Raw genomic sequence first — 23,950 nt, 5'->3', positions numbered from 1 at the left:
TTCAGAGCTTTAATACCAAAGAGTGAGAGAATGAAGAGTGTCAAATGGCAATAAATAACTTATGTAATAATTATTTACGGACGCCATTAATATAACACTCTGTGTCTTTTGACCCGTCTTTACATAATATAAGTTTATTCATAAATTGCTTATTTAAAACACAAACTTTACAATAAAGTTTTGTAAAATAGATATTTATCTTTGATTTTTTTATTATTTTTGGCAAACATTAGTCATCAGCTTAAATGTAAATCGTGAACTTCTTGTCATTTTAATGTTTCTGAACTAAATAAACTTTATTGAGCTGTGCAGATCATTACCAACTTCAAATGTGATCAATACAGAAACAGAGACGCTCGGCCTTCAGCGAAGCCACCAGTCAGATCCACTTTTTTGTTTTATTATTTTTTATTATTATTATTTGTCAGAAATGTAACATTTTAAAACTATGAAACTTTAGAATTAAATGTTGTTCCGCTTCTGTGACCAAACCCGTTTTCAAGAAATGTTACAGTGTTATTACATTACTTGTAGCGCTCCCATTGCCTTCTGATGGGCTGGGTTTACCTTTAATTATATGAACAATCCCCCTCATTCCTATTGGTCTCCTGCTCGTATATTCAGACGACCGCCACTCTATTTGCGAACACAACTAAAAACTACACACCCACTTACACCGCCTTTATTACTATTCATGAGGTTGTGGCTATTTCCATTATTTAGAAAACGTTTCGCTATAAAGCTCTGACATTTAACCAGCATGTTATTATCTTCATTAATATGAGCTTTGGTGAATTTTAGTTTGATTATTCTCGGCCTGGTGAATGCGAGTTTAAAAACCCTTGTGTGTGGAGAGCCAGCGACTAGTGTGTTCGATAAGCTAGCCGTCGTCACAACAGTTTGCACAGTCTGGAATTTAATACTACAGAGTTGGCATCGAAATGGCATCATTAGCAGCAGAGCATGAGCCAGGAATAACACCGGGCTCTGGAGCTCTGGCTGACGCTTTAGTTCCCGCGAGTATATTTGCTCCAGACCGGGGAGGATGTGGGGAAGAGGACGGCGACGAGTGCCTCGAGGACGAGGACATGACCAATGGCAAACCCGAGGATCGAAGGATTGATTGCAGCAGCAAGGTAACTCTAGGCCTGGGTGTAGCGCTGCTAAGCTAACACGACTGATTGAATGAATGAAAATATGAGTGCTGCATGTGATTATTACGTTGTTACAATGGCGTATTGCATGGAGATGCAAAGGTTAAGCATTATATTTGAAAGTAAGGGCTCAGAGCTTGTGCTGGAATATGCTGGGTTTGGTGCAGTTTCTGCTGACGTTTATTCAAATAGTTAGCCATGTGGCTAACACTAGCTCCAGCTGATGCATGAGCGCGTAAGCCAAGGGAGCGGTGGCATTAGTTGCGCTTCAAGGCACATTTTTACCATATGTTACTCAAATAATAACACCAGATTATTTTGGATAGTTAAATTGCTTGCCCATTACCTAACGTGATGACTGTACACTAGCTTTAAGTATCAACACCTTACATAAAGCAAAACAGCATTTAGCGGGTTTGTTCTGAAGATATTCATCAGCAACATGCGTCGTGTTGTGGAACGATGAATATGAAGCTCATATTTAGTACCCATTCGCTTGAAATGAACAGACTATTTGACATGATGTAATTCTGATTGTTTGACTGTAAGAGGAAGAGGGAGCAATCAAGGTATTTCCTGGAAGCATCAGATTGCACATTACAAAGGTGTAATGTCGTAATGCAAAGATTGCACAGGGTTGCATCACAGAACCATATTTCTGCTGACTTTAGAGCACATACAACAGTTATTGAAATGCACATATATTATTGCACTGTCACATAAGATCTTAGTCTTTGGGGAGTTGTGTAATTGCTGCTACAGTAATACCATGCTTACTCTTTACTTCATCAGGAACAATAATGCAAAGATAATCTTGTTGACAGTGTACAATCATGATTTCTTTCTAAAAGTAAATATTCCAATAGGAAATTGCTTTTTAAAAAAATACTATATATATACATATATATATAGTACACATATGTGTTACTATATGTGTACTATATAGTAACACATAAGACTTTTGTGAATCCTAAGATTTCTAAAGATAAAACAGGCAAACATCTTTATACTAGATATTTACTCCTGTTAGCAATCCAAACCAGCTATTACTGTAGCGGGGCTTGAAAGAGTTGAAGACTCCGCGTCAATATCAGCCATACTGTGTAAACGTGCGGCTGAAGGACTTCGTGGGAAGAGTGACACCTGGGATCTTATATGTAAAATCGCAGCTTTGGCTGCTCCATCCCCCACATACCTTCTCCGTTGATTATTATATTTTATGTGGAAATGAGCCATTCACACTTAAAAATCTCAAACATTAATAAATCCCTGATGCACTTATTAATAATCAGTTGTTTTTTTGTGTTTTTGTCTTTGTTTCCTCTCATTCCTTGAACCCCAACAGCTGGCGCTTGTAAGCCCAAACGGGGAGCAGTATGATTCGTTACTCCGACAGCTTCGGGACAGGATGGAGGACGGCTGTGGGGAAACCATCTATGTGGTTGGAATGGGTTCCGGTGAGAAGCACACTGCTATTCTCTCAGTTAGACTTCCCCAAATCTCTGGTGCCTATAAACGGCTGTGTTACGTCCCCTTGGATAGATGGCGGTGACTGGGGTCTGGATGAGAAAGACATGGAAGCCTCCGTTGCCACAATACACTCAATGTGTGAGCAGCTGGACTCTGACCTCATCCCTCTCAGAGAGCGCACCGAGGCTGCTGGGATGGTGGTCGACTATCTGATTCGGAGGCGTGTGGGTGAGCTGGACTTCCTGGAGGTCAGGTCAGTATTTGGAATATCGCGGCGACAGCCAGCATTTAGAATCATTGTCCCCAGGGTTGGAGGGGTTGAGCCGGTGTTCAATTGTCAGGCGTTTCTAAAGCTTCTCTGGTGCTATTGGGTGCCCTCCAGAGTCGCGGTGGTGGGGAACGTGGACGCCGGCAAGAGCACTCTGCTGGGAGTGTTGACGCATGGCGAGCTGGACAACGGCAGGGGATTTGCCCGGCAGAAACTTTTCAGGCACAAACATGAGATGGAAAGCGGCAGGACCAGCAGCGTGGGCAACGACATCCTGGGCTTCGACCAGGAGGGTCAGGTGAGGGCTAGATAGAAGACGTCAGTTCAGCGCGTATCGAGGAAATACAGTAGAGAAGGCAGAATGTTCACGCGCAATACCAAGCGCATGACTCTATGCACTTGGTACGTAGAGTAGGTCCGTCATGCTACTTGAAGCAGCTACATTAAAACAAAACAGACATGACTCCCACGTATCACTAAGGTCTGCTGTTTGGGAACATTATGACCTTTATCGCGCTAAAGTGTCAATGGACAATGAAAGGTGGAACGAACCGAAGCTCAGCTCAATCTGCACTGCAATCAATGACTCACTTGGTACTTCATAATGAATGTAAACGTCACTCGTACTTAAGAAAAAATCAGTTATATGTAACAGATATGTGCAAAGTATTTTTCAAGAAGTCTATTTTCAAGTGGTTTTATTGTTGTATTATAGATCTAGCCAGACATTAATCATGAATCTCATCCTGCTTGTTCTTTGTCAGCTGGAGAACAAATCAAACCAAATCTTCTGTCAGTTCCCTGCTTGCCACTTTTTGAAAGTTTACAACGTACCATACATTTATATTCAAAAATGTAGAAAAAAACTATTTTTTCACTCCCAAATAAAGTAAGTAAAAATACTCTTGATTGGAGGTAGCCAGAAATGTACCAAATTGTGACTTTTAATCTGATCTTTGTGTTTTGTTACACTTTTTTTTTTTTTTTTTTACACAACAATATCATGTGTGTCTGTGGCCAGGTTGTGAACAAGCCCGACAGTCACGGAGGGAGCCTGGACTGGACCAAGATCTGTGAGAAGTCCTCTAAGGTCATTACCTTCATAGACTTGGCTGGCCACGAGAAATACCTCAAGACCACCGTGTTTGGGATGACTGGACACCTTCCGGACTTCTGCATGCTCATGGTCAGAAAGTTTGTGTGAAGGGAAATTTCTTCCCCTTAAAACATTTTGGTTTTGCCTTTTCTATTTAGCTACAACAAATTTCGTGTTTAGATTTTCTATGTGGATGAGTTACTAGATTTTCAAGTGTGAAATGAGACAAATATACATACAGAATAAAAAAAAAAAACCCCTAATGTTTTTTTTTTTTCTTTCTGTTTCAACAGGTTGGCAGTAACGCTGGTATTGTTGGGATGACCAAAGAACATCTTGGCCTGGCTTTAGCTCTGAACGTGCCAGTCTTCGTTGTGGTAACCAAAATAGACATGTGTCCGGCCAACATCTTACAAGGTACATTGTGCTGATGTAACCATAGTCAGAAGACGTTTGAATTTCATAAGCAAAAAGTAAGCGTGAGAGTGTTTCCATCTGACAGAGACCTTGAAGTTACTCCAGAGGTTACTCAAGTCTCCTGGCTGCAGGAAGATTCCCGTCCTTGTACAGAACAAAGATGATGTGATAGTCGCAGCTTCAAACTTCAGTTCAGAGAGGTACAGAGTCTCTATGTGCAACTCGAAACTTATAGTTAGAACTAAGTTGCTTATTTGTAACCTGTGTGTGTATATGTGTGGATTTCTGGCCAGGATGTGCCCCATCTTTCAGATTTCCAACGTCACTGGGGAGAACATGGACCTTCTAAAGATGTTTCTCAACCTGCTCTCCTCCAGAACATCGTACAGAGACGACCAGCCTGCTGAGTTTCAGATAGATGATACCTACTCTGTTCCGGTACACTAAGCACTGTCTGACTTCAATTGCTGGACAATGCAAAATTAAGCAAATTTGACCTAGTTTAGTTTGAGTTCTCGCTAAAGTCCTGCTTGTCCTGGTTTTCTTTCCAGGGAGTGGGAACTGTAGTTTCAGGAACTACCTTACGGGGGCTCATACGTCTGAATGACACCATGCTACTGGGCCCAGATCCTCTTGGAAGCTTCATCCCCATTGCTGTTAAATCAATCCACCGCAAACGAATGCCTGTGAAGGAGGTCAGAGGCGGTCAGACTGCCTCGTTTGCTTTAAAAAAGGTGGGGAAGAAAACCTGCTCCATTTCTGGAAGAAGAAGTTTGCTTTACGCTGTGTGCATTTTGCGTCAAAGGTGTTTGAGTAAGGTTCTGTTTTTCTTCTTTTACCACTTTCTTCTACAGATCAAGCGTTCGTCTATAAGAAAAGGCATGGTGATGGTGTCGCCAAAGTTAAACCCCCAGGCAACTTGGGAGTTTGAGGCTGAAATCCTGGTTCTGCATCATCCCACAACGATATCCCCCAGATACCAGGCAATGGGTGGGTAACAGCAGCACTGAGAGATATTTGTCATCCAACACCCTCAAGTTTTATGATGTAGCACAAAGTACGTTATTGTTTTGTGGGGGGGGGGGTCACGAGGCTTTGTGAATTTTTTTTTTAACATACAAGTCAAGTTTGGTACTTTGTTTTCTGCTCTCATTACTCTGATACCACTAAATAAAATCCCTTGCAATGTATTGCAAAAAAAAATAATAATAAAAATGAAAAAGTCGGCATAAGAAGTCTTTTTAAAGTTCTTCATAAGCTGTGCAAGGAACATGGCACCTATGTGAAATTAGAAACTTTGTTCAGATCAAACCAAAATGAAACTTTTTGGCAAACAAGGAAACTAACATGTCTTGATAGTTGTTTGTGAAAGTTGTACTTCACAATCCTGGACTACTTTATGCAAAATACCACAAAAATGCATTCAATCTTATGGCTCTGACATGACAAAATGTGGGAAAAGGTAAAGTCATATAAATGCTGTTGCAAAGCAGTGGAGTTGATTTAGTGCTAAAGACAAAACACGGATTGATTCATCTAACTGCTGCCTATTCTGTTCCTCATGCAACAATCAGTCCACTGTGGGAGTATACGACAGACCGCCACCATCTTGTCCATGAATAGAGACTGCTTAAGGACAGGGGACAAGGCTTCAGTTCATTTCCGCTTCATCAAAACCCCAGAGTACCTTCACTGTGACCAGCGGCTGGTGTTCAGAGAGGGTCGCACCAAGGCTGTGGGAACCATCACTAAGGTAGAAAGGTTGCGTGGACGCTGCAGCGTTGGCCCTGTTTTAGTGCACACAACGAAAATCAAGTTTTCAAGTTGAATTGTTTCCTCATAATTCTTTTACAGCTGTTGCACTCCACTAATAACATGCCATCAAACTCCAAACCTCCACAAATCAAAATGCAGTCTACGAAAAAGGTGCCACTCAGAAAAGAGGACGGCACCATGGCGACCAGCGACGATGCAGCAACGATAGCACAGCCGGCTGGCTCGAGCACGTCGCAGCCGGTGAGTCAACGCAGATCTATAGACACTCCGAATTCTTCGAATCTTCCATAGGTTACGGTGTTTTCTTCCACTTCTTGGAGATCAGTGATCAATTCTAACCTCCTAACATCTTTGTCCTCCTTTTTTTTTTTTGTCTCCAATTCATCTTTTTATTCATTTAATCAATGTCAAATCTTCATTTTGCTTCATCCCAAACTCAAATTTTGCCACATTGCATCACTTCTTTATACTTTACACTCTTCTTTGCTTGCGTGGCCGAATCCACAGGGGGAGGGAGATGATGACCCTCAAATAAAAGAGGGCAACAAAGAGAACAAGGTAAAATGTGTATGAACGAGAACAATGGAAGCCCAGCAGACAGCTGAATTAAAAAGCCCAGTAATGTGATCCATTCACAGCCTTGTGTTACTATTTAAAGTATATAATGTGTGCTACCTAACAAAGGGTTTTTCATTTTCTCTCCTTTTGTAGCCAAAGTCCGGGGGAGGTGGAAGGAGAAGGGGTGGCCAAAGACACAAAGGAAAAGGCCAAAGTAGCAGCACCAACTCAATGGCAGCGCCCTCCTCAACAGCAACAGGAAACAGCTGAATTGTCGTCTTTAATTTTATTTTTTGTTGGAGACCTCCCTCTTTGACTTCACCAAGTGTCATTCCACAGACCACTTAGACATGTTTGGAGCGAGATTGTCTTAAACCTTGCCTCTTCACACCAGTTCATATCTTTGTTTTTGTACTGAAAAAAAAAAGAGAGAGAGAGAGAGAGAGAGAGAGAGAGAGACTGCCTCAGTTACATGTTTTATCGTCAGCTGCCTTCACCGGTTGGAAAAGTTTTGTTTTTACGAGAGCAGTAAGGTGTTAGAGGCCAGTCTGACTCGGGATGAGGAGGTATTGAAATTTCAGGAAGTCAGTGGAGTCGGCGCTTTGGCTGGAGAAAGCAAAGGAGACCAGTTTCAGTAAGTGCAGCTATAATTTAAACTCCCTCCTGGATTCTCTGTGTATTTACAACAAAATATGTCGTCGTGCTATTTATACTGAAAATGTAAATTGTAAAAAAATTGGAAACCTGAGTTTGTACAAATTGTATACGAATTACAAATGAATGTAGCACAGGGCAAACGATGATCCAAAACTTAAGCTAGAAGAAATAAGCTGTGGCATTAATTTAACCTCGTTATTTATTTGCTGCACACGCAGGTTTACCGTTGGATGGTTGGACTATATTTAATCTCACTCGCACCGTTAGATTCAGTAGTATCCGTCATGCTTTAAACTGGTGGTAACCTTATATTAATGGCATTAATACAAAGACAGCACATTTCTCAATAAAGCAGTTGCTAATGATTATAATGCTTTACCTGTAAATCTATTACTCCATGCGTTATGGCCCGTTGCTGCTTGTGACAATTCCAGACATTTTTCTGCAGAAAAACAAATTAAAAAGAAAACTTTTCAGCAGTCCCAGTTTCTAAGTGTGCGTCATTTTCATTACAAGTTAAAATGTTCAAAAGTAGGTGAAATCTTTTGTGAACTTGGAAGTACTCGAGAGGTTGAGTACTTCAAGAGTTATAACCGTTTATTTTATCTTTAAAACTTAAACCAGACATATTTCCCCCAAAGTTTAAGCTTTGACGTTTCTTCTGTGCATTTAAATATGGGAACGTTAACATCTCTGCGTAGACCTCAGGTTTATAGTGCTCAAGCTACGGTTCTATGGCAACAATCATGTTGACATTTTCAGCAATCAATTCATTTTTTTTTTACGTGTGCAGTAAGAAACGGTTCCCTTAATGCTTTTACAAATTAAAGTAGTCGAAAACTGTTGCTACAGAGAAATAAAAACCATCAACATTTTGATCATATAGGTGTTTTAATGTAACACATATTGATGTAACACAAAAAGTAGCTACTTTCTACACATTAAATGCACGATAAGTGCATTTTTCCTACCCCTATCATGGTAGCAGACACACAGCTCATGATCACCATCTGAAAGGCTTTTCTTGGCATGTGCAACATGACATGGAATGAATTTCAGAGAGTTGAGGAAAGTAACATTCTTCGCAAAAATAGTCTATATCTTTACAGCCCCATGGTTAGGAATGTTCCTTTTTTTTATACGAGTTTACAGCAGGATGAAGAACTGAGGATCATGTTAAAACAGTGTTGAATGTGCACTTACAATTCATGCACAAAGTAGTGTTCATGAAATAATACAGCATAGCAGTACAGATTATTCTGTACGACAGGAATGTTCAGCTTCTAGACATATTTTTTTTTTTAGCTCTGGTGGCAGAACATTGAAAACGGGACAGAAATAAAAAATAAAGTATGCACCAAACTTTAGTCTTTACAAACCAAATGGACATTGCTGGGGGTTTCAGTCATTACTTTGGTGCATTTAGTGCCCATGACTCTCAGGGTGAGAGCACATCTGAAGTGGCTGTGCCACTTTAACAAAGAATTGTCCAAGGTATGGACTGCAATTAGAAGCTGAAAATACATCGGAAACACCAAGATGCAATCCCTAGTGGAAAGCAACTGGATTTCTTTAGATTCTTAAAAGTCGTTTTCACCTCTCACCAAAAAGGCTTCTTCACTTCTAAGCAAGTTTGGAAGCAACGTGAGATTCCTCCGACTACCACTTATGAGAATGTTGCTTCCAACCATCTTCACAACTGAAGAAGTCTTTTAGCGAAAGGTAAAAAAAACAAAGAAGTCCAGCTGCTCTCTGCTCAACAACTTTGGATTGTTATGTCCTGAATGGCCGAGAATCTACACCAGCATAATGCGAAGATGCAGCACACAGGGTAAATCAGATGCTCTGCTGTGCATTCAGCCGTCAATGTCCCAGCTAAAGAGGTGATGCTTCACCAGCATATCCTGCACTCCTTCCTTCAGTGGCTTCTGCTCTTTCTCCTAAAAGACGTTAAAACAAAACAATTAGATACAGAAAAAAGGAAAATCGTTTTCAGGTTTGAGTTTGTAAAGTGTCAAAATCTGAAGTTGAAACGGCATGAATGCTTTTTTGCGTTATTAGGAATATCAGTGGTTGCTTTTTTTTGTCCCCTTACGGTAGTGTTCAAAATAATCAAGTTAGTTTTACAAAAATATGCATCGTCTAATTCTAATTTTAACTACTAAAAGGGGAGGGAGGAAGATAAACGTCAAAATATGATGAGGGGGGGGGAAGGAAGAGGGTTAGTTGTAGATTTCCACAGAAATATTTGAACATGAGATATTAGAAAAAAGCTGTTTTAGTTTCAATTCATGGTATCTGCAACTCTGTGGATGAAGTTAAGGAAAACGTTTAGGGTAATGTTGGGGGTTTGACTGTGTATGCTTATGAAGATCTGCAGAAATTGACATTTCTTCAAAATATATACATTTCTTATGTTTTATCTGGCAGATTTTTCTGTGGATGAGAAAGTCTAAGGTTAGGGATGAAACCTGAAGCAGAAATAAAGGGGCACTGTTGAGTCAGTGTGGGAGGTTTTGTGTTTGGAGCAGAAACCGTGAATTGGCTTCAACTAAATAACTAATCGTAGTCAGTTTTACAGCAACCACAGTCTCACTCAGGTTACCTAGAGATCCCAACTAAAGAGGTGATGCTGAACCAGCACATCCATAACTTCTGCTTTCAGAATAGCAGATTTCTGAAATGGTACGACATCGTCAAGGTTGTCTCTCCTCAACAGGCTGTTCTGACAATCAGATTGATTTTGCTGCTATGTTATCACCATGTCTTTTACTCACCACTTTCTTTTCAGGGAGCTCACTGTCTTGAGAGAGACTGAAGGCAAATTTTGACAGGACCCTGAGGACGCAGAAACAAAAGTATGTTTTATTTCAACACCATGGGCTTGTAGTGTCAATAAGTTTCCCTTTTGAAGGTTTTAACTCCATTATCCACATGCTGAACAGTAATTGAACTGGTGCAAAACTTCCTCTTACAGAGGGGAGAGTTCAATTAAAACTCAAGCAATGCTGCCTTTCCAGGAGTTTTAATTTGGCCCAAATGGAAATCAGAAGCAAAGTAAATTGAAAACAGCATATTTAACAATATTCATTTTTGTCAAGTATGACAATCTGTCCAACAAACGTACACAAGCAAATTGACGCTTATATTGCATGGCAAACATGCAAATTACAGAGTGAAAAGTGTGGGCAGAGGCATAAGCTTACTACACATACAGTTTTTATTTAATATTTTGGTTTCCTGTCGCCCATCTTAATACCTGAGCTCACACTTGATCTGCACCCAACCAGGACTGCGCAGGAAGGACCACGGATGATACCATTTTTCTACAGCAGCCATGCTGGAGCACAACACCTCCAACCACAGATGGAGAACTTGTTCACTAGAGAGACAGATGCAAAGTTAGGAACCAAGTATCATCTACATTTCTTGAAGTTAATATGTGAAACTTTTGGTAAACATGTGTGCGTTTGTGAGAAAACTCACTTTAGGCCAACACACACCAGAGATCTGAACTTGACATCCATCTGAGCGTGTACAGAGTCGTGGCTCATGTTTACAGCCTGCACTGCCTAGAACAAACAGACGGGTTTACTTTTAATACAATATAGACATCAAAACATAAACATAGAAAAAACTACTTCTTCATTAGATTAAAATTAAAGTCACTTCTTTTGGACCGTTTTGTACACTCACTCTGTACAGCAACTCCTCAGGTGTTAGCACTTTTCCATCTTCATCTAACCTAGTAAACAACAGAGATGGTGACTTGATGCATCCATAACAAGTGGGATGACAAATTAATATTCTGACACACTCCTGCTACATATTACACTTAGTATGCAAAGAAGGGCAGGACCCTCGACAATGTTCCAACTGCAAATTAGTAAGTAAAAATCAGGAATGTTTTACTGATCTAATGATTTACAGACTTTAAAAATCCATGACTATATTCAGTTGACAAACCATGTTTAAAACTTCATCTTTTTACGTTTCTTACAGTTTTTAACAGTAGTTGCAACTTTCCTTTACAGTGCTGTATGGGCAGTGCGTCTCTCTCTCTCTCTCTCTATAGCCAACAGCAATGTGTGTGTCTGTGCCATTTCAAAACAAACATGACGAATGGGGTGTCTGGTTCCTGCCCAGTGAACCATTGTATAGAAGTTTTTCAGAAGTGATCTCTGGTACTGAATTATAAATGTAGGTCTGGATGCTCTATAAGTTTCCTAACAACAGCAGCAGCAGAGTGGTGTAGAAGCTGCAGATACCGACTCTGTGCTGCAATCGTTACCCGTTTGTAGACTAACTTTTGACTTACTGGCTCCTTACGTTTGTCAACATGCAAACCACGCTCAAATAAATGTACATTCATTCAATTTTAATCACATTATGATTCTGTGAATATCTAAATTAATTTAATTTGAATAATTTTACAACATGACAATAAATACTTCTCAGAAATTTTGCATAAAAAGATGTAAGAATGTTATGCTGGGGGGGTGCACCAAATAAGAAGGCTGGGTGTTTCTGTTGGAAAAATATTCATTTAGTATAGATCGATTTATCAAAAATGGAAAAAAAAAAAAAGATTGCATTTACCTGTATGTTTTACAAAGCACAAGTCTAGAGTAGACAGAATTGAAGTCTCTCTCCACCTCCCTACTAGCTGCCTGAGGAAAAGCACATTAGGTAGAATAATGCATTTCTATTTTGAACCTGACAAAAGCCATTTCATTTATGAGGCCATAATAATAATAATAACCAAAAAAAAAACTACCTCCTCTATGAATAACCATGGGTGACAAGGTCCTCCAAGTATAGAGGGCTTTTTTAATCCATGCTGAAAGATGGCCTTCAGGGCAGGACACAGGGTTCCTCTGACCAGGTCAGTCACTGCCTCCGTCACAGAGTCGTCACCTGCTAATGAGTACTGGACACAGGCAGGTGCACCAGTTGGTAGAATATTCAAAGGAACAGATGTCCAAAGCTGTGTGCATATTGTGCATAGGCTTCTGCATCTGATAGCTTACCTCCTTGCTTCTTTCATCCAGAATTTCCACAAACTTGGCTGGAAACCAACCTATCTCACGAGGGAGAAAATAAATAATGGATGTGAAAACAAATTAGCAACGTAATGTTTAATGATGAAGTAATAAAGAGCACACACCTCTCAGGCCGTTGAGCTCGCCGACCCAACAGTGCTCGTCTTTTTGTGAAATGATCTAACACAGACAGATGAGGGGGAGTAAGTGCAAAGGATGCGTTTATGCATCGTAAACGGTAGTGTGCGTCTTAGTGTAACTCACGGTGATGATGTCGTTCTTCCTGAAGCCCAATTCATCGTCGTCGTGACGTTCGAAATCCAGCAGAGCCTTTGCTCGTCTCCGTCTGTTACGAGACACCACGAGGAAGTTTTCGTGGTCTCTCTGGTGGCTCTCCATGGAGTAGTCTGGCGTCAGATCCTGGAGAGGAAAGGACAAAGAGTGATGGGGTTCTTCACACACTTTGTTATTCGAATAACAAGGTGAAAGTTTATAAGTGCAAAGCAACGTTTGGACCTACAGTGCTGGAATGCCGTGGGTCAAGACAGTGGAAGTGCTCCGCAGTACGAGTTATAGCCTCCCTTAGAGCAGCAACCAACTCTGTCTGCTTGATGTTTTTGGATTTCAGGGCATCGGCTTCATCCTCCCCAAACAGCAGAGAGGTCAGGGTGGATTTCCTGCGCAGGGACTGTCTCCTCACCACCTAAATATTCACAAAAAACAGAAAGACCTTAACCAGATGGTCAACAAGCCTGACATTCAAGCAGGTGTCAGCATACAACAAACCTTGTTGAGATTGGTACTGAGTGTGGAATTGTTTCCATTGTTGAGCTGCGCCTGTTCGTTAAGAATATAGGCCAGGTGCTTGTGACGATGAGCCTCCAAAGTTTCCTGGGATAGCGTCCCAGCTATCCGCATAGCCTCTCCAAGAACAGCAGGCCCGTCTTTTAACTGACTTGGCAGGTCTGACAGAGTGTTAAAAATGGACGCAGAGTTTTCTGACGCTACGAGCTCTTCCTCCTAGAGTCAAAGTAAAATTCAGTAAGAATAATGCTTAGTAATGTAAACTCATTTTACATGTCAGTGAGAATACTTGGAAAGAGTTCCAACTATGCACACATGTTTTTCTAATTTAGTGGGATGGGGGGAACGTGTTGAGACTGAGGCAAGTGTAGTGTCCCTACCTTAATTTTGAGCATGCCCAGTGTGATCTGGAAGAGCACCACGGAGCCCTGATAAAACAACAGATCCCAGATCCTCAGAAGCAGACGGATGTCCACCACACTGGCAAATGATGTCAGGAACCAGTGCAATGTGATTAGCGACAACTCTGCATGCAAAAGAAAGACGAGCACAACGTAAACTCGTTAAATACTACATCTAATACGGAAGACAATAAACCAAATATAGAATTCATCTTCGGTTTTTAACCTATGTCATGCTCTTGGAGGAGGCGGTCCAGGGCGGGGAGGTATTGAACGGTGAGCTGCCGCAGAACCCTCTGATCTGTTTGAACCCCCAGGAGTGTGGAGGAGAAATAGGACGGAGGAAGGAGGTCTTCGATCAAAGCACACATCATCCACAGAGCGTCCTCCTCCTCCAGGAAGAGCAGCAGGCAGGAAATGACCTGGATGAACAAGACATTTATGAAATGAAGCAACAAAGAGGCCAAAAACTAAAAAAGAAAAAAAATCGAAATTGTGTAAATGTGCAGTTAAGGAAGTGATATTATATGTTCTCACCATGCCAGTGCCCTGACAGTACCCGATATCTGGGTAGAGCCATGCCAGACCTCTCAGTACCCGCCTCAGTCTTGGGACTCCCACGCTGTTCAGAGTGCTGAAACATGCATTGGTTGGCATGGTCCGTAACAGATCCTTTTCTATCTGGAAGGCAGAGTTTATCATTTAAAAAAAAATACCCAACTTATAAATTTATATTCCAACATTTTTCCTCATCAACACAAACGGGATTTACAAACAGAAATAGCAATTTATAATGATATAAATCAAATTATACATAATTTATAGAGATGTGCCGATCAGGTTTTTTCCTCCTGATACCGATACCGATCACCCATGAGGGCCGATCACCGATACAGATTATTATTATTTTTTTTATCATAAACACTACCGGTTACATTATGTGGAAAAAGGAACCATGAATTCACCTTAATTTAGACAAAAACTTGTTTTTAATAACTTTTTTCAAGAATAAAACTAAACAAAACAGGCATTGTGCAAATTGTACTGCTATTGATAATACTATCTTTAACAGACTGATAACATATGAAGGCTCTGAAGAGGCTAAATAATGCAAAGAGCCGAAATAAAACCTCTCAACATTGCCAAAAAATTCAAGTATAAAACTGAACATTCAAAGGCAAAAACAGGATCCATTACAATAAACAATCCAGAGTTACTGAATGAAAACTTCCTGTTAGCATGGCGGCTAGCTGATTACTGCTAGTTCTGATAGGCTGTTTCTGACTGAGCGGAGTAATTATGCAGAGCAGGGAGGAGAGCGATTATTTATTTTAGAGATTATCTGTCTCATGTTAGGACAGCGAAAGTTTTAATACGTATGTAAAATTTTTTTTTTTTTTAAGTTAGATGCTGCAGCTTTAAGCAGAGGTTCGGTGTGAGAGTCACTACCAGGTGGAGCAGAAGCGGCGCTCCGTCTGTGAAATATTACTACCTGTAGCGTAGCAGCGGTTCAACAGCGAGAGCAGAACCAGCGTCTGACATCGCAGCTCGAAAACTTAAATAATTTTGCGGGTTATTTGTTTAGCTTTCTGACCGTCATGCTAGTCCGGGTGAGTGTTTGTATCTGTGCGCTGCTTTACCTGCTATCTGATCCTCCTTATGTCTTTTTTACTGCAGTGAGCCTCGATGTAGCCAAACTCCGTCAAGTATGGCATTGTTTTTATGTCGTATTAGATTCGTTGTGTTGATGCATTTTGACGTGCTTCAATTTTCCGCCGCAACACGCAAACTTCCCCATTCACTCAGTGCGTTATAGTTACACATCGGTTTGGATTTGTTATTGCGCGTTTGCGCAGTGTGAAGGAAAGAGGAGACCAGCTGCACAGGCAGGCTGGAAATGAGATGATCGGTATCGGCAACAAGAGCCAATGATCGCCAATCACCGATCATGCACTTTTTCACGAAAATCGGCCCGATTATGATCGGTGACCGATCGATCGGCACACCTCTAATAATTTAGGGTGTGAAGCATTCAGTGAACTTAAATACTGTTGGAGATTTCACCTGCTTAGCTGTGCTGGTGTCATCATTAGAGCTATTCTTGACAATTTCTTTGTAGGAAATCTCTGAGGTCCTCTTCTTTTGCAGTGCTCCAGACAGACGCATCCATAACTAAATAATTGAAGAAAATTAGAGGTTATTTATTAGCATTAAAATCTACACCATTAAGAATAGGAAAAGCTCTTTCTGTCCCATGTTTAGTCAAATCAGCAAACACATCTACCTGGGGCCTCATGCTGTGAGGTATCCCACCAAGGACCAAAGAACGCAGACGCTCTGACTGAGGAAGGACGGGATCGATGAGATCCCAGGTCAGATCCCCCACCGTGTGGTTATGGGTGAACTCCAAGTGGGCTTGCCAGCGAAGCCTCTGCTGGGGGTCTTCACGCTGGGGTGAACCCTCTGTGCCCAACCTGATCTTGGGCTCTCCATCATCTTAAAGGAGAGGAAAATGTGAAAATTTAGCAAGGCTAGCCTTTCCAGTAATGTTAACACTAGGAAGTACTTTTGTAAATAAGAATGATTCAGACATAAAACAAAAAGAAGTATTGCAAAACAAAATTGCAGCAGATATTAACCAAATATGAAAAAGCTGTACAACAAAATCTCCCAAAGATCAGAAAAGCACTGAGCACGCTAGTGCTGTGAAAGGTAACCATAGCGATACTAATAAATAGGTATCCCCGTAAAATAAGAAAAAAAATAAGAATTAATTGAAGAAGTACAAAAGCCTGACTTTGTCAGCACTGATAAAAATAGGTAATTAAAGTAAGAAAAAGCAGCACCAGTATTGTTCTGGTAACGGTAAGAGAAAAAGCACAGCTTGGAAACATTTAGAGAAATTGCATTAACTTTGAGCAACCAGTAACTCTGACAGAAAGCACTGTCTGTACTAACACATCTCTGCAGCTGCAACACTGACGGTTAAACATGGTGCTAGAGGCAGCACAAAACATGCCTTCAGCTATTAGGATGAGGAAAAGAAATAGTGAAAAATGACTCTGCGATCACATGAACTCGGTATGTGTAGTCTTTATACTGAGATACAAAGACGTCATTCTTCTTCGTTTATATGTGGGGAATTTTACCAGTTATGTTCATAAAAAGAGGATTAAAGGACAAATGCTTGTGGTTGTGTTTTATGTGTGAAAATACCTTCCACATCTATCCTGAAGCCAAACTCATCATACTGTTGTTCAGGCTGCTCTGCAGGATCTTTCTGTAGAGACGAGACATAGTGACATATTAGGCATGCCTTACACAAGATGCATCCGAACGACACACAAAGATTACATTCTTTAACGAATAAACAGTGTATGTTACTGCAATAAATTCCACACATCATTTAATTAAAGAAAAATACCATATAGTAACACATCATTTGAATTACTGTTTGCATTTTTGCCAGTCGTTTCTTCAAAACAAAACCGAATCGGACTGAGAACTGCTGAACCGGAACAGATTCATAGGGAAGCGATTTGTTAATCCGCACAGAGATTCCCTCTGAAAAATCTATTATGCTTTGTGCAAAAGAACTCAAAATGTGCAAGTTAAACCGCCAAACTATCAAAACACTGTCCACAAACATATCTGTTCAAGTGAAAATTAGGGTATGCTTTACGTGTTTCACTTTAGTCATCATCTCTCGTCTTACAATAAGAAACTACTTACAACTGACCATCATTTTGGCTCCAGTTACTAAAACAAGTAACTGATCTAACATTAAACGCATATTTTGGAGACGTCCTCGCTTATAATGCCATCTTGTTGACTTAGAAAATAATTTCATCAACCAATTTCACCAGCTAAAATTAAATCAGATTCTCACTTGATGATATTTGGCCAAAATATCTTGAGGCCACATGCTCGGGGTGAGGGCAGAAAAAGATCCGCCAGGTGCTGGTGTGTAAGTACCTAACACAGTGAGGGGGGAAAAAAATAAGTCAACGTGAGAAACATCCTTTGACACAAGTAAAAAGGCTAGTGTAGACCAATGCATTCAATAAATTCGTTATTTAAAAAAAAAAAATTGCTGGAACTAATTACCAGACATTTTGTTGATTAACTGAGGTCACGGAGAGAGACAAAGGACCATCCAGAGAAGAGACATCAGGTGACTGTCAGTCTGTGGAACAACTGGGGAAGAAAACAGATTGAAAATTAATTTATCGTGTATTTTTAACAGCACTAAATAAAAAAGCTATCAAAAATTAGACAATAATCAAGTGCAAGAGCATTTCCACACAAGATAAAACATGTTGCCAAGAATTAATAGTTCTTATCGCTACAGTATGCTGCAGTAGAATCAAAACTACAAAAACTAATTGTTAGTGTAGAAAAGTCCTTACAGTCAGATCATGTGCAGCCAATTCAAATCTGCTGACATCTTGTCTATTTCTGTCCTATTCAGCAACCAAGAGGAATAGGTTCATGTTTTATGTTTTCTACACATATCTACATTTAATAATGCGTGAGAATAATTTCTATATTAGTATGAGTCAAGGACAATTCAGAGTGGCTTTGGTTTTGCACCAAGGCTCCTATTGAAAAACCTGAATGAATTTGAATATGAAACAGTCCATTATTGTACAATTGAAATTTAACAAGAACCAAAAAAAAACCAGTAAAAATAGAAAATGCGCAAATCAAATACACTACTGCAAATTACAGTTTTCTGTACCAAAAGTCGCTTACCATGAGTCTTTGACATCAACAAACTTGAAATCCTGTCCATCCACCCCAAGCATTTTACCGTTGTGGGAAAATAAATTCCTTTCCTATTTCGATTGAACAGCTTTGTGAAGGAACGTCATTTTGAATCCGAGCAAAAACTAAAGAAGCAACATTCAAAACCGTAACCTGTAGAAGAAATTCACCACGATGCAAACTCCATGGCAGAATGAGTCATTCTAGCAGCCGGCACGCAGCATTTGAAGGGGGATATAAGACTTAAGAAATCAATTTGAGGTTGGGAGGATGGCCAAGTGCTTTCAGGGAAGCTCTGTGTGCAACTCTAGGGGATAAGAGAAGTGTAGACACTTCCTTATAACATTACCGGTTTAATCACATGCCAGTGAACTTTGTAAAACGCTTCCTGCAAACTGTTGCACAAAGAAAGCCATTTACACACATAACTTAACCTCTCATAACAAAGAAAGACTTGGCTGTAAACAATTCACAGTTGTCTTACTGCATTCATCACTAATGTCCAAATGGGCTAACCAGAAGTATATTAACATGTTTCTTGTCCTTTTGATATTTTCACAAGACATAGTATCATGCTAGGGCTGCATGACATAAGAAAATGTGGTGGCAATAATATTGGTAAATACTGCAATGAGAACATCATTGCAGATGGAAAGCTACTGCACCTCACTAAGTGGTATGTCTGTTAAGACGTCGACTGCAATTTGGCTACCTGAGGGGATAACCCAAACTACTAAACACTGCAGGTTAATAGTGGTTTTAGATATGCTCCAGATTCCACTCTATGAATACCAGAATGGCAAAAACAAAGAATATTCTGCACAATGACAATGAGAGCCACTATATTCAGGTGTTTACTTTGCTTCTGTGAACCAAAATCAAATAGTGAACAATTTCCTAAATGTTAGTTTGTGTACCACTGCTGTAACTGTGGTATTTTTAATCGAGTTTAACTTTGAAAATCTCATCGTGTCAAACGTAATGCATATGCTGAAAAGAGAGTTTCAAGTACACTGTGTACATTTGTGTATATTTACATGCATTATTTATTTCTGATTACAATCAGCACCGTAGGCAGCCAAGGAACATTGACTGGGGTCAAAAATGACTATGTATTGACTAGCTCAAACGCCATCTTCTCTCAAAGAAGTAAAACTATGACTTGCCATTATGTGAAGCTGTATCATTTACTACTGTAAACACAAGAACAACTCTGCTTCAATAGGTGTGGCTTTGCTCTGCGATGTTTGCAGAAAGTAGACAAACACTTTGCCACACCAGCAGCAATGACCAACATCCTGGTTTTCAATTAGCACGCCGAGAACAACAGCTTTTAACAGCGACACTGTAAACTCACGCTGATCAAAGAGTTTTGCGTTGCCCTGAAACCATGCCCAGCAAAAACCACCACTGCGATTCCGAACACCGCCTCCAGTTGTTCCTCATAGTAACCCAAACACTGGTGACTCATTTTTCCTCATTAAGACACGTGTCACAAAATGCTGTTGTTTGCCATTTCCTCAAGGTCGTGATCAAATCAAAAGCGCACTGTGAAGTCACTCATTTACAGAAAGCAGATATATTAATCTGCTGATTAATATCTCTGAAGCTTGCGTCGTTTTAGCTCCTAAAAAGTATCATACTGGAATAATGACATCTAAGCGATAAGAGACCCAAGTTATATATATACAAGATGCAGATGAAACAGACAGTGCAAGTACTGCTGTTGTTTATTATTGTGGTTTTAATGTAGTTTGTCAGCTGACAAATTACCGTTACGTCAAGCCACAGCTGACGTCAGGTGCAGCCGATAACAATGTACTACATTTTCCTATGCAACCTATTTTATCCGCGTTGACATTTGTCCGCGGATGTAAAAGACCAAATAAAACTATTATTGCAGTAAAAACGCTCACTTTCCCATCCATAGAATTCAAAACAATTCAGAGAATGGCGTTCTTACGTACTCTCGGAGTCTCCAGATGCTAGCCATACATGCTACATACATTTAGCTTTGTGCTAGTTGCATAGAACGTAAAACAGCCGATTCACTTTACTTACCGTGGCATTGTCCTGGAGAAAAGATAGGGATTCGGGTTATGCCTAAAATACGTTCTGTTGTTGAATATAGGGGGAAAAAACATATCATATGCTTATCACTCGCTTCTCATTACTGACATAATCTGCGTTGTACACCTGCTAAAGACAAAATGTAGCTCCTGTGTATTCCTACACCGTAAGGGTTTTCCCTGTTCTACATCCCGGAGCAGCAACCTTCTGTGTAAAATATCCTTCCGCGACGACGACTGCGTGACGATGGCGCTGATGTGTTCCATTCATTTACGCATGGACACGCCCCTCATTCATACCGGAGCCAGAAGAGCAGGGAGTCACGATTTAGAGCAGAACTTTTAACGACGACATCGTATGTTATAGAAAGTCTGTCATGATCCCACAGAAGGTGCGTTGTGTTTTATATTTAAATAATCTGCGAAGATAAATTAGGTCTTATGTTTCTATTGGATAGTCTGATTTGTTTTTACAATTTTGATACCTTTTATGTATTTTCTACTCGTTTCCTGTTTCGTTAAATGTTCTTTTGTATGAAAATTGTTTTTTCTTTCTTTAAAAATAAAAACAATATCAATAAAAATAAAACACACACAAATAAACAAACACACACACACACACACACACACACACACAAAAATGCCATAGGTGTAGAATTAAATAGTCAAACAAAACAGACTCTACATTTTCTCTACAGTGAACTTACTTCATTTATAGGGAGAAATAGGTCCTCAGGTTACATTGCTATGACAAAACCTGCTGCTATTAGTTGAAACCCAATACAAAATTTAAAAAAATATATATATAATTTTTAGAAAAGAACCATTTTGAAAAGTGTCTTTAGCAAGACAGCCACTTATTTTATTATTACTTGTTTTGTATTAATTGCATTTTCATTTGTAATTTATTGAAAATGTGTTGTTTTAGCATTGTTATTTGTGATGAACAAAAGTAAATATTTAAACATTTTAAGCATGTCTGTTCTCTGCAGTACCCTTCTTTAAAAACACAAAATAATTTTTTACCAATTTGTTCAATAAGTGCGCAGTTTCTTGCTCCAAGCAATGTTTTTTTCTTTTTAAAAAGCTTAGCAATAATATTTTGAAGCAGACCTGAAACACATTAATTGGACAGCTGTCAGTAGTGGGTGGTTTAATGACTGATATGAACCAATTTGACATAGGTTAAACTTTGAGAGGTGAGTCATAGCATCTCTATAATTAAAGCAGAACGGTCACAGCCTGCATTCGTCAGAACCTACCAAAAGTGGCATCAGGAATGGAAATTACTTGAGAGGAATGAAAGATGGGATCTGTTCAAATGTACTTCTGTTTCAAATGTGTTATTTCTAACACATTTGGTATTACTCCCCTGATAGCAGGACAGCTCGGCAATAGGGAACTATGTTGAGTCACAAAAATAGTTAAATGCCTTGAAAAACAATGATTTGAACTTGAATTGTTCTTTAAATGTGCCAAATTTCACATTGCTTGAAATTGGTGCTTGATTGAAGCACCAATTTCAACCCAAAAGATCAGCCTGATCAATTACTATCAGAGGGACTTTATTTTTGGACAAACAGGTCACTGAAAAAAACAAAGAACAATTTCAGCCAGCTTGATCTTTAGGTCTTGGAAGAATTTTACCCTCAGGCTAACATTGCACTCCAGCCATGAGAGAAACTCATTGCTATTCCAAGTCTTTCATTCCCTAAAGTCTGCTGCTGAATATGTAGAAATGCTAATCTCAAACAGTTGTTTATTTTAGAGGCTCGGCTAAATTTATTTTTATTTTTATTTTTTATTTATTTATGCTTCTCTTTAATTTTCCAATACCCACAGTAGGTTTTCGACATGAGCATGCATAGATCTAACAACTGGAAGGCTGATTGGGACTAATCTAGATTTCAATCTGAATAACATCACAACCTTTGCCAAATCGAGGCCAGTTTGGTGGCAAAGGTAAACCTCAGCATTCGGCAGGTGATTCATTTATACCTGCAGGGCTGGGTTCGTACACCAACCACCCAGCTCTTCTTCTATTTAATTTAACCTGAGTTAGTGGAAGGTTTATTAGAGTAAAGTAATTTGCTATGACTCTCTGAGGAGCCTCTGAGGATGCATGACAGAAGGTTGTGCTTAGATGCTGAAGCTTAAAGCGGCGATGTAGTCAGAGGAACATAAAGTGCTGGTCTGATGGGGGCCGTTAATAAACACTCCAAAGCCAAAAATTACCTATGGAATTTGACAAGTTTTAGCATATTGTTATAAAGGAGCAATTAATGACAAAAACAGCCATAAAAATGCATAGGAAATTAAAAGTGGCTACTGCTATGCATAAATAAACAAATATATACATCAGTTGTTTGTCACAACTTTTCCTGTCTTCTCATAATTATGTAATTTATTATGTTTCTTGCGATGCTACTTCCTTACTTGTTCCTTTCCTCAAAAACTTCTAGTATCAAATCTTGCACTTGTTTATTGCCCTTATGTGGAGGATCTTAGCACAACAGGCAGCAAGAGCCAGTTTTGTTGAAAAGTAAAGACGACCGTGCCAACAATTAAATAATTCTAATATACAGCAAAATTCTGCTGCTTCATTTCGAGCTCTTTACTAATCGTTTGTAGATGAAAACACATGTTGCACACTCTTTGGAAGAAGAACTCAGTGATTATTTAAAGTGACAAACACCTGCGTCTTATCTCTCCCATTCATCATCTCACCCCTCAGCTCCTCAGCTGCCTTTCTACATCTATTCATTCAAAAGTTCTTCTTGGTCCTCTAAAAATAAATGTCTATTTACCCCCCCGTCAGACTCTGTTTCTCAGACTGCCTTGCCGTCCACGTCTGAATGCTGACACGACAGTATGACAGTCCTCCCTGTTTAAACTGCCTGCTAAGCCTGCATGCTCGGTCTGCCGCACCACGCCAGAGTGAGTCACGCCATTAAAGATGCTGAAGCGATCGACCTTGCCTGCAGTTTGCTGCCCAGTGGTCCAGGCAGTTCATTCACCTGACATGTCACAACAGTGTGGGTGTGGCTCAATCATATTTTGCCACATCTTTCCTCCTACTCTACTTTTTATTATTATTATTATTTTTTTTTTTTTTTTTAGGAGGTGTTCACCTGCTTAACTGGCATTGTTATTATCTTTAGAATCATGTGTGGAGTGAAGAAAGTCCTGGATTTTGTACTGCAGTGAGCATGACGTCAGGCAGGCACAGAAAGCTGGAGGGGGAGGGAGAAATGTCAAGGCAGGAGTAAAAAGACAGAAAGAGATTGAAGAGAAAAAGCGGAACAGTAGGTTTGTGATGGAAGAGAAGAAATGAAATAAAATATTGGAATGTACGAATTATAAAAATAGAAGACAATGAGACAGAAATTAGGACTAATTAAAATGATTGGTGCAGTGTAGGTATGATTGTAGCAGAAGGAATTGGCATGTAGATAAATAGGGGAGGTGTAC

The 23,950-nt window shown here is 39.8% G+C and overlaps 2 protein-coding genes across 5 annotated transcripts; one reads left to right on the top strand and one right to left on the bottom strand.

Annotated features, from left to right (window-relative positions):
• The first annotated feature begins 653 nt into the window (after positions 1-653).
• Positions 654-7,875, top strand: gtpbp1 (GTP binding protein 1). 3 transcript variants are annotated; one of them, XM_007562896.2, is made up of 14 exons: positions 656-1,136; positions 2,500-2,611; positions 2,697-2,877; positions 3,007-3,190; positions 3,914-4,078; positions 4,282-4,405; positions 4,491-4,605; positions 4,699-4,843; positions 4,957-5,139; positions 5,260-5,395; positions 5,980-6,158; positions 6,260-6,421; positions 6,689-6,739; positions 6,893-7,875. In XM_007562896.2, exons 1-14 carry the CDS (start codon positions 942-944, stop codon positions 7,007-7,009), a joined length of 2,049 nt encoding a protein of 682 aa, XP_007562958.1. In that variant the 5' UTR covers positions 656-941; the 3' UTR covers positions 7,010-7,875. The 3 variants fall into 3 exon arrangements, with proteins under 3 accessions (XP_007562956.1, XP_007562958.1, XP_007562959.1); XM_007562894.2 differs by having other exon boundaries at positions 654-1,136; positions 4,491-4,843; XM_007562897.2 differs by lacking the exon at positions 6,689-6,739.
• A 393-nt stretch (positions 7,876-8,268) lies between these two features.
• Positions 8,269-20,716, bottom strand: sgsm3 (small G protein signaling modulator 3). 2 transcript variants are annotated; one of them, XM_007562891.2, is made up of 21 exons: positions 20,472-20,716; positions 17,751-17,840; positions 17,533-17,618; positions 16,860-16,923; positions 15,928-16,139; positions 15,708-15,815; positions 14,181-14,324; positions 13,870-14,065; positions 13,623-13,768; positions 13,225-13,458; positions 12,959-13,141; positions 12,703-12,858; positions 12,564-12,618; positions 12,427-12,476; positions 12,174-12,326; positions 11,996-12,066; positions 11,093-11,141; positions 10,883-10,968; positions 10,656-10,778; positions 10,174-10,234; positions 8,269-9,336 (listed from the first exon to the last, which is right to left on the bottom strand). In XM_007562891.2, the coding sequence occupies exons 2-21, from the start codon at positions 17,755-17,757 to the stop codon at positions 9,253-9,255; spliced, it is 2,268 nt and encodes a 755-aa protein (XP_007562953.1). In that variant the 5' UTR covers positions 17,758-17,840; positions 20,472-20,716; the 3' UTR covers positions 8,269-9,252. The 2 variants fall into 2 exon arrangements, with proteins under 2 accessions (XP_007562953.1, XP_007562955.1); XM_007562893.2 differs by lacking the exon at positions 20,472-20,716 and adding an exon at positions 18,399-20,094.
• Between the last annotated feature and the right edge of the window lie 3,234 nt (positions 20,717-23,950).

The sequence above is a fragment of the Poecilia formosa genome, unplaced genomic scaffold (assembly GCF_000485575.1).
Source record: "Poecilia formosa unplaced genomic scaffold, Poecilia_formosa-5.1.2 Scaffold142, whole genome shotgun sequence".
In the NCBI taxonomy this organism is placed as follows: Eukaryota; Metazoa; Chordata; class Actinopteri; order Cyprinodontiformes; family Poeciliidae; genus Poecilia; species Poecilia formosa.
Note: the sequence above shows the minus strand (reverse complement) of the source record. Positions and strands in the feature narration are given on the sequence as shown.

Excerpts from the sequence above, each read along its gene's own strand:
- gtpbp1 (XM_007562894.2), top strand. The coding sequence starts at position 942 with ATGGCATCATTAGCAGCAGAGCATGAGCCAGGAATAACACCGGGCTCT. Across the intron at positions 5,140-5,259 it reads CCTCGTTTGCTTTAAAAAAG|ATCAAGCGTTCGTCTATAAG; the intron begins GTGGGGAAGAAA and ends TTTCTTCTACAG. Across the intron at positions 6,422-6,688 it reads GCTCGAGCACGTCGCAGCCG|GGGGAGGGAGATGATGACCC; the intron begins GTGAGTCAACGC and ends CCGAATCCACAG.
- sgsm3 (XM_007562891.2), bottom strand. Across the intron at positions 16,140-16,859 it reads CTTCAGGATAGATGTGGAAG|ATGATGGAGAGCCCAAGATC; the intron begins GTATTTTCACAC and ends CTCTCCTTTAAG. Across the intron at positions 10,969-11,092 it reads CTGAGGAGTTGCTGTACAGA|GCAGTGCAGGCTGTAAACAT; the intron begins GTGAGTGTACAA and ends TGTTTGTTCTAG.